This window comes from Cariama cristata, unplaced genomic scaffold (genome assembly GCF_000690535.1).
Source record: "Cariama cristata isolate BGI_N322 unplaced genomic scaffold, ASM69053v1 scaffold10595, whole genome shotgun sequence".
In the NCBI taxonomy this organism is placed as follows: Eukaryota; Metazoa; Chordata; class Aves; order Cariamiformes; family Cariamidae; genus Cariama; species Cariama cristata.
Genome location: NW_009615806.1, coordinates 5,623 through 15,787, shown reverse-complemented (window position 1 = coordinate 15,787; position 10,165 = coordinate 5,623). Strand labels below are relative to the sequence as shown.

Genomic DNA, 10,165 nt, shown 5'->3' with positions numbered 1-10,165 from the left:
TCCCTACAATGAAGCAGATGCTTCCGGTGGGAGACAACTTGCAGTTGCACAGGGAAAGTCCTGAACTTGTACTGAATCTAAGGGACAAGAAAAGCGATGGGACTTAAAAGGCTGTTTAACTGTGCTTCAGAAATGGGTATGTAGGTATCTGGTTATCATGCTGGAAACCAAAAGTAACCTCTTTTTCCTCCAGGGGAATGCATAAGATAACTAGATAGCCCACACATTATCCACTTACCTTTTATCAGAGATGACGAGAAGGCCACCACAGAGAGAAATCTCTTAATAGATAAACATGGGTGAGTCAATTAGGCCAAGCTATAACCACAGAGAAATTCTTACTGAAACTGAAATTGCTGAATTCACAAGAAATTTGTATTTCTCTCAACTATATGAGATCTATGCAGTACTATTCCTCAACGAAAAGAGTAAAATAAAACAGAATAGACATAGTTTCAAGAAAATAGATCATGCATTTGAGCTAGGCAATATTCACAGTATTTCCACAGGCAACGACAGAGGAGACTTATTTTTGCAGACAAGGTTCATGTTTGTATGGGTTACTTATTTTCTCATTGTTTACTAAGTAAATAGTATGAATCAGCATGTTGAAAGTCATACAGGTTTTCTGATAAGTAGCCTCCGCTTAGAGGCTTTGATATAAAAATCACAGATCCCACTAGTTTCTACTTGCTGACACTGAGACTTCCTAGTGGTAGGCAAAATGGCTTTTCATTCTGTATTTCTTGTTTTCTTAGCTGGCCTGGCATTTTTCTCTGAAGCTGCACCACAGGTAAGTGTCTCAGGATTGAGGTCCTTCACACTGATGTAGTCTCAGTTTTGGTTTTTTTAATATGCTTTAATTAGTGTAAGTAAAAAATAGAATATTCCACTTTATTGCAATTATTTTGGTTTTACAGTGTGTACTGACTGTAGTCCTCTCCTACCACTCTTTTTCTGGTCCTTCGTTCTGCTTCTCTAGTGATTAGTGAGAGGGCTTTATGGTTAGAGAAGTAGCACTTGTCATTAGACTCAGGGACTACATGAAAAACCATGTAAGACAAGAAAGGAAAAAAATATATTCACTACACAAAAGCCTTGGGCCTGTTGAAAAGTAACTAATAGCCCTTAGAACACAATGAACAAGCTCCTGTTGTGAGATCCATGCTGGAGAAAAGCCTTCTCTAGTCCTCTCCCTTGCCGCTCTACCCACTACAGCCCTATCTCGTGCAAGCAAGAAGGGATCTCAGCACTCATTGATGCAAGCAAAGAACAGAGTCAAAGCTAGGATCTCACTTCCAGAGAGCCCATTTATTGCAGCAAAGCAAGCTAGACACACAGCCTGAAATTCTTCTAGAACAGGCTTGTCTCTCCCTCTCCCTTGCTACTCGTTCTTCCTCTCAAGCACTGATCTTTGGGAAAATGAGCGTCTGAGCAGCCTTTGTGAGGAAGCAGGCTTTCAATGAGCTCCCAGGGTGTAAAAGCCAGGCAAACAGGTGGTGGCACGAGAGCAACCCTTGGCAACACCTCAGAAGAAACACTAGCGAGGAACCTCTGTGTTCCAGAAAGGGAGCCTGAGGAGTCAGGGCATACAGACGGTTTAGAGACACGCTGATACGTTGGTCTGATATAGGGCAGGGCTCCTGGCTGATGGGATGTTCAGAACATCACAGGCTGTAAAAGGGGACATGAGAGAGGGGTCTTTGTTTTTACCATCTACATCACGATTCATTTTGCAATGATTAAATGGAGATCAAGGATTGCTATTTTAAGAACATCCCTGATTAGCACCTTTCACAAAGCTCTATTTTCTCACTTTTCATCTAATAGAATTAGGTAATGGAAGGTCAAAGCTCTGATTCAACTCTGCCTTTGAATAGCTAAAACATCCACTGCTTGTGATTAACATGTTGGCAGTGCAACTACGGCCATCCCATCTACAAAGGAAGGTTTTCCTCTCCTATCCCTGCTTAGCTGCCAGGGGCTGACAAATCTGATCCAACATGGTGCTAGGAACGAGTCCATATGTGATGCTTATCAAGGTTACAGCAGAAATAAGATAACTCCATGGCAACAAGACATCAGAGGCTCTCAAGTCCAGAAGCCTGTGCTTGAATTGCCGCTCCAAAATACAGAGGAAGACTTGCCAGATTTTTAAACATTCCTACCACCGTTGATGATTTAATTATTTCCTGTTGAGGTCACAATTTAGTGACAACTTCATGCTGGAGATGATGTGTAGCTAAGCCCTGCCAAAGAGAAAAGACAAATGTCTTCTCACACACAGCAGCAGTGCCTCCCCAGCGCACACGGCTACACTCCTCCCAACAGCTCCTGGCGTCTTCCTCCCTCCTTCCACCATATCCAGCCTCCAGAAAGCTTCAGGCTACATTTCTGCAGCACAGTGACCTTGTGGAGGAAAACACGGTATATTTTGTAGATCTTAAGAATAATATTCATTACTGCTTTATTATGCACCATTCCTTACCTTTCTTACAACATAAAAATCCTCTCCTCCTATCTGAAGGACTCTGCTGACTCAAAGCATCCTCTTTTTATAAAAATTCTGGATTCAGTCCGAGGAAGTCCAGCTCCAAATGTTCCAGTTAAGTTATATAAAGAAGCTGCAGATGGATCTTGGGAACTGTTAAATTCCAAGTAAGTCATACTAAAATAATGAGTGAAAGAAGGGAAAGCCAATGGGAAAAGGCCAAATAGTTGAAAAAACAGTTTCAAATTCTCTAACATGTTTTTTTTCACTCAGAGGAAAGATAACATACTATTGAATGAATTTGCTGCAGATTGTCTTTTAACTGTACTACAGTTTCAACTATCAAACTGGTTTTATAATGCTTTGTAATTACTGTGACCACAAGAAAGTATTTTAAATTATCGTTTAATTCAGTCATTGCTTCTCTTCAATTTCATTACAAAGGATTGTATTACTTTTTAGTACCTAGCAATGAACTGCTGCATTGTTACCAGAAGAATCAGGCAGATCCTTTTAGTTTGTTTGAAACTAAGACTCTGGTTGAGAATCCTACCTGTATTGGCTATTTTCCTTCTTCCTAAACGGGATTTTCATTTTATTCAACACCACATCTTTAAAAAGAAAACACAGAATTATTTTGAACATATACCACATCATATTTGATAGCCTTCTTTACTTCAAGAAAAAGGAATCAGCCAAAAGGAGAAAATTTGGGGATAAAGCTTTCTCACCTACTCCCCACCAGAGAAGCAATTACATCTAAAATAAGAAAAAGAATCTTCCAGACATTTAAACGTTGCCAGGTCTTTTAAAAAAAATATAATCGTAGAATGTTAAACGTAGATGACTTTTTCTGAAGTTGCCCTCAATTTTAGTATATACTAACACTTTAAAAACTCAAAAGCAATTTTTACTTAAAGTATAATCTGAAATGAAATTGAAAAAAATTTTAGGGGGTACACAGAATGAGCATTCTTTAGTCAAGAAGCAACATCCCACTTCTACACTTGTATCAAGACAGTTGCAAAGTCTGACGTGAGACCATTCCAGGTCCGTTAACAGTCCATCCTACCTAAAACAGTGAGATAGGGTTCATGCAGGCTAAAGCTGACATAGCGCAGGAGTTTCAATAGTGGGATTGCAGACTCAGATGCATTTCTAGAAAGTCCATGAGGAACCGTTTGGAAATGGCTCTTTGGTGTCATAGAGCAGTGGGCTGGCAGAAGCAACAGGGCTCTCATATGTGCCCTTGAAAAATATAGCTACAGTGAAGGCCACACATATTTGTACAAGGTGGGGGAAGAACAATCTATTCACGTTGTCCTACTTAAATTGCCTCCCACCCCTCAAGTGAGAAGATAGCTTCACACATATCCTGTCACTGGAAATGCGTGAAATTCTCCATTAATAGGGTGTTCAGTTTGCTTACCTTCAAATCTGAGCTTAGAGGCTTTATATAAAAGATTTTGAACCGCTGGATGTTGACTGAAGCCTTAAAAACATACTTAACATTTGAAACAAAGAACAAAGTAACCTTAAGATGAGGTACGCAAAAGTTGTGATAATACTAAATCGACCTCTCCAGCCTTGTTAATATCTAAATAATTGAATGTTAGAAAGAGATTTTGAAATAACTGTTCTCAGTTAAACATATGTTTGGTTTTAGCTGAGAAAGCTTATTAGAGAAATGAACAGCTATCTAACAATGAACAATCTACAAGAAAGAAAAAATAGAGACATTTGAATCGATAAAAAAAATCCAGTAACTGACTACAGAGCATCTTGTAAGATACAAATGGTATTCCATAACTTCATAGTTATAAGCTATATTGAAACACAAATCCTAAGTAACACACTGAACAATGACATAAAAAACATTCAATTCTTTATTTTTCTCTGCATGCAATTTGAATAAAATATTGTCAGAAAGAGATTTGGCAACTAAAACACAAAACAGTGGTTTGTGACTACTAAAATCGGGCACTAGCAGCACTGTTATTTGTGCATAACCTACCCATCAAAAACCTAGTATTATATAACTGATTTCACAGAAGTAGGTTTCAACCAAGAGACATGTTTGAGAGATAACATTCAATATTGGTTCTGGAGCCCTAAATTGGTTGGTATTCAAAAGTGTATAGTTTCAAGCCAGTACTATGGCCTTGGATAGCACTGATAGTATCTTCCAATCAAACAAAACCATCTGTTTGTTGAGGATGGAAAACACAACTGATCAATATAGACAACAGGGAATTCCATAAGGCTACGCTGTTGGCTGACCTACAGTCATTTCAACTAGCACATCTCAAATTTCAAATAGCCAACTGTAAAAAAATATTTGTACTGATAAAACAACTCAATATATTTGAATCAGAAAGAAAACTATGGAAAAATCAAGAGAATTGACCCTACTTACTTGCACAGTAAGTGAATCAGAGAGCTTCCACATTGCTTACAGCAGTGGTAAAGCTTTCCCTCTGAGTAGGTTCATTTAATTAACTCCAAGACTCTGCCAAGAGTCTACAAACAATAATGCCAGCTTTTGGCCCACCCCCAAAGCATGCAGAGTGGTGACATGGCAGGCAGCCATCTGCTGTGGCGATCGCGGAAGTAGCAAATGCCAAGATAAGTTCTGGAGCATCCATAATACAGATGGACATAAGCCATGCCAGATCAATACAAGTATTCATCACATTACTTAAGCTACACGACATCACTCAAGTTCAATTGACAAGAACTGCATTTTTCTTGGGCTTTTAACCAAAATATAAAAATTCTTCTGCTGTCACACAGACAAACCAATAACAACGGAGAGCTCCACGAGCTCACAACGAAAGAACAATTTGTAACAGGGCTATACAAGATTGAGCTTGACACGGCCTCTTATTGGAAGAGATTGGGCTTGAATCCCTTCCACCACCTTGCTGATGTGAGTATTCATTTCCTCCTGTACTTTAGTTGCAAAGAATAAAGATACTTTATATGTCTAGGCTTCAATTACTAATTGCACATTGAACTTTCTTTTCTCTTTAAAATATTTTTGCGTTAATACTTTAGATCCACAGTCTCAAAGCTTCGAAACAACATACTCATGAATGAACCTAGTTACTAGCTTCCCCGTAACTCTCACTAAGCTGTTAGATGTGTTACTTACAAAGAGGTTTTCCATCTTTCTACCTCTACTTAAACCTGTGCTTCTTTCTGTGAGTCTTCTAGACAGCCGAGGGAGAACAACAAGTGGAGCGCTCTGTTAAGTCTCCTGGGAACAGGATTTTTCTGCCTTTTGGATCCAGTATTTGTATGGCTGCAGACAGAGATTACAATTTAGATTTTTAAAGATAATGAAAGTATGAACTGGGTTCTGGACGCTTGGATCCTCCATTTACAACAGAAAAAAGTGTAACACGCCTTTTTAATTTGCAAGGGTTAGATGAAGGTTAAACTGGTTAGATGAAGTTGGTCAAACCAGGTACCAACTGAGGCCAGCTGCAGGGACTGGGAGGGCTTGGGGGCTGTCCCTGTCCCCTCCACAGCATCAGCCCTTTCGTCGGACCTTTCAGTAGCGGCAGCACTCCTGTATTAGCTGTTTGCTGGACTGTGACAGATCAGTGAGCACCACCAGCTGTAGAGTTTGCAACTGCTGCTCAAACAGCCATCCCTCATCTCCTTGAAGAAAAGGTGGCAAATTTAACCTGGATTGAATTTTGTTTCTGCCTCCCTGAAATGGAGGAGAGATGACCTTATTCTAGATGGTAATAAAGGTTAATGCTGGATAGCCTTGCCTTCTGTGATAACTGAAAAAGACGTAAGATGAAGGATTTACAGCACGCAAGTAAATGGATTATATATTAAGATAATTTTTAAGTCTATATTTCAGACTAGAAATTAATTTAATGCAGAATGCAAGAGTCTCCTTTCTTAAAAATAAGCCTCAGTACAGATCACGTTTTGCTCAATTCACTGGTTGTTTCATATGCATCTTTTTTATTAATGTTGAAAGGAGTACAATCTATGCATCACAGAATGTTATTAAACTGTCTATTTTAAAAAATAAAGTTGAAAATCATTGCTTCAGAACATAGAATAATCTACTGCATAGAGGGAAAAAATCAAAGGACAGGACATGAGCTGATGGGGGAAGATGTTAAAAGGGCTGTTGTAAATCATTCATATGTAAGGTTATTACCGCGTTGTGGCCAAAGGACTACTGCAGTCCTTCTCTATCTACTAGATATGTAAGTAGGAATAAAGAAACTCATTGCTTCCTGTTTTGGCCTTATGATAGTTACTGTAGCACTATGTTTAATTCTCTTCCTCAAAGTTCAGGACTTTGTAAGAGCAACAAAAGTATTCAAACACTTGGAAGAATACCTTTTTTTTTTTTTTTTTTAAAATAAAGACAGTCAATGGGATTCAATGTAGATCTTCAATAAGGAAAAAAAATCTTGTTGCCATTTATGAGTATCAACAAAGAAATCCCAACTTGGATAACATACTATTTTAAATTTTATCAAATATATTTAAGTGGTATGTATGCTTTTAACAAAGGATGTTTAATCAGTAGAAAAGCTGTGTGTGACAGGCACAGATCACAGTGATCAAATCACCACAAAAAAAAAAAAAAAAAAAAAAGATAATTTCCCAAGTTTTGTGAGAGGTTAAATGGAACCATTGCAATCATTTTACCTAGGCTCGTATCCAGAGATCCCTTCTCATTTGTCTTGTATTTGGTTTTTTTTTTTCTTTTTCCAGGTGGTGTTCACAGCTAATGATGCTGGTTATCGACATTACTCCATTGCTATTCTCCTCAGTCCCTTTTCTTACTCAACTACAGCAGTAGTCAGTGAGCCACTGGAATAGAAGCTGACATTAAGCATGAAAACTAAAATTTCCATAAATGATAAGAACTTAGTTTCCGATTGTATCAACAGCTTTAGATTTCATAGTACATCACTAACAGTAACAGTCGTTTATGCACTTTTTTAACTTTAGGAAGAATGTGTATTAACTTTGTTTTCGAATACTCTTCTGAATCAAGGTATTCTGTATTTCTGTATTCTGTAAGTACTGCTCTTCTGAATAAAAGTTTAGGGTTTGAAAAAACACATTAAGCTTGGAAAAAAAAAAATGCATTGGAACTCCCATTACTGGGATTCTGAGAAGGAACCAAAGTCTTCCAGGAAGCTAGTAAACTACATCCCTTCTTGCAAAGGAAGCAAATAAAACACACCAGAAAGATGTCTCACAAAAAGTAAACACATGGGAAATGCAACCCACCACCTACCATCATCTATACTTTATTACTGAAGCCCACAATAGATGAAGTCACATAGGACTACTATCCAGGGCCCCACATAACCATCGGATAAAAATCAGAATTGGGAGGTGAGTTTAAGATATAGAAGCAAAAGCAGCTTAAAAGTGAGAGCAAAGTAGAATACCATTTAAGGATGCTACACATATTTAAAATGCCTTCTTTCCTGCTTTCCAATATAACTGGTGACACTTTCAAGGCGAGTCTGTACCCAGTGTTGCAGAAAAGTATATCCATCAAACATACTTGAAGTTTGTTCGTGTATTTTCACTAAATTCGGCAAATACCTTTGTCCTCAGTTGAAGTACTCCTCAAAATTACTTCCCTACCTCTAAGCATCAGACACTTTTGTATCAGTTGTAAAATATAAAGAAAAATAAGGATAACTAATGATTCCTGAGAAAACCAGCTCCCTATTTAATGCCAGGAGAAATATGGATGAATCTTTCTATTTCCCATTCTTGTAATCCATATATAACGAAGATTACTCCTAAACAGAAATAAGCATACAGAAGACCCATTAGGAGATTCAACAGAATAGCAACCCTATCTTGGAAAAGTACACAAAAATGCTGAGTCATTTAGCCTAATAAAACCAAAAGCTGAAAGCATCTAAATACCAATAAAAGGAAGATGATTTGTTAGCCTAAAGCTTGATCCCATCACAGCCTAACCTGACGTATTTGCTGGCCAGGTGTCCTCTCCTTTTGTTGTTACTTTGAGAACTGAGCACTAGGAAAATGAGCACTTGGTCTATAAACAAAACACAAAGAAGATATGCTGTCCACAGAGCCTCAGAATAAACAAGCCAACACAATCTTTAGAACATTATATTTCATAAAAGACAATGATAAAAAAGTACAAACATTTTCATGAACAACAAAAAAAATCAAAACTATGATAGTACACAGGAAATTCCCAGCATTTGTTTCAGTGCATTTGTCATTAAGCCTATCTTACATACCTCCACAAATAAAATAATCTTAAGTACACTTCCTCTTGCTGATACACAATGGATCCTTTTAATATTTTTAAAGAACTGGCTCATTAGTAACCCACTACAAGATAGTCATTAGTAAACATAATGATAGAAAAATAGACTGGCAAGATCCAAGAAAAAGGACATTTTGCAGTTGCTTTTCAATAAATTGTCTATTGCAGAAAGGATTTTATATTTTATAGTCTCCTACTTAGATGTGAAATACAGCAAATGGGCTTAAGAGTATCTCAGCATATCAACCAGATTCCACCACTAATACATCTGTAATGTTTTTACTTGTTAATTTGCAAGACCTTCAGAATATTGTAAAATAGTCCCTTTTTCTTCTCCCTCCGTGTTCACTCCTTGCAGAGAAGACGTTCTTAATTTGCCTTGTCAGCAATGCAAAAGCCAATGTGATTCGCTTCCCTCTGCATTTTACAAGAATCATGTAAATAGCAAAAGGAATGTGCACAACTCGGTTCTGCATCGCATTTATTTTGTTTGAAGGCACTGTCTATATTAAAATTCACTACAGAATAGTACTGAGTTCAACCAGGTAGTATACAAACACTATTTTGATGTAATTTAAGATGGCAACTTTTAAAACTTCCCAACAAAGTGATAAAAGATATTTAGAGAAGAGTGTTGGTCAACAATTCATAATTTAACATCCATCACTTTGGGGCACCAAAATGTAAACTTTTTTAGAACTCAGCTATATATAATTATTCATTCACATACTGGTTTATATCACATTTTTCTAAGACCATACATGATTAATCACTTAGAGCTGTAAAGTTACATTAATTCAAGCACAGCATATGTGTAATATGGTATGTATATATGTATCTATATATACATATATATGCATTAGAATTTTTTTAAATTGCACATTAATTTCACAAAATGCATAACAAATGGGCACAAAAGCATGCTTCAGAAAACAGTATAGACCTACAGTATCAAAGGATGTTTCATAATCATAGGTGTTAAATTGTAGGCGAACTTGTACTGAAATCCAGAAATCACTTCAAAATTACATTAGGGATTTAAAAATTTATTCAACAGTTCTTAAGAATTGTATTACTCTTATGAAATAAGACTAATTTTATTTTGAAGATATAATTGTTCATACAGTGTATTAATTATCTCCTCTTTATCCATATGCTTTGGAATATTCTATACACTTAGTTATAGAAAAATATATCAGGAGGTGATCAAACTACTTAAGCATGCTTTTGAAGGAAGTTTTGTTCACTTTATGCTCACTTTTTGTTATTTTCATTGCATTACGTCATTCCTAAAGCATATTAGATTAACTGGCAGATTTTAAGGTAATTCCAATATGATTTAAAATACCCATTACAATTGTTCTCCA

At 36.9% G+C, this 10,165-nt stretch overlaps 1 protein-coding gene across 1 annotated transcript; it reads left to right on the top strand.

Moving 5' to 3' along the window:
- Positions 1-724: 724 nt before the first annotated feature.
- On the top strand, positions 725-7,351 carry TTR (transthyretin). The gene is made up of 4 exons (XM_009699960.1): positions 725-793; positions 2,528-2,658; positions 5,285-5,420; positions 7,244-7,351. The coding sequence occupies exons 1-4, from the start codon at positions 725-727 to the stop codon at positions 7,349-7,351; spliced, it is 444 nt and encodes a 147-aa protein (XP_009698262.1).
- Positions 7,352-10,165: the final 2,814 nt, after the last annotated feature.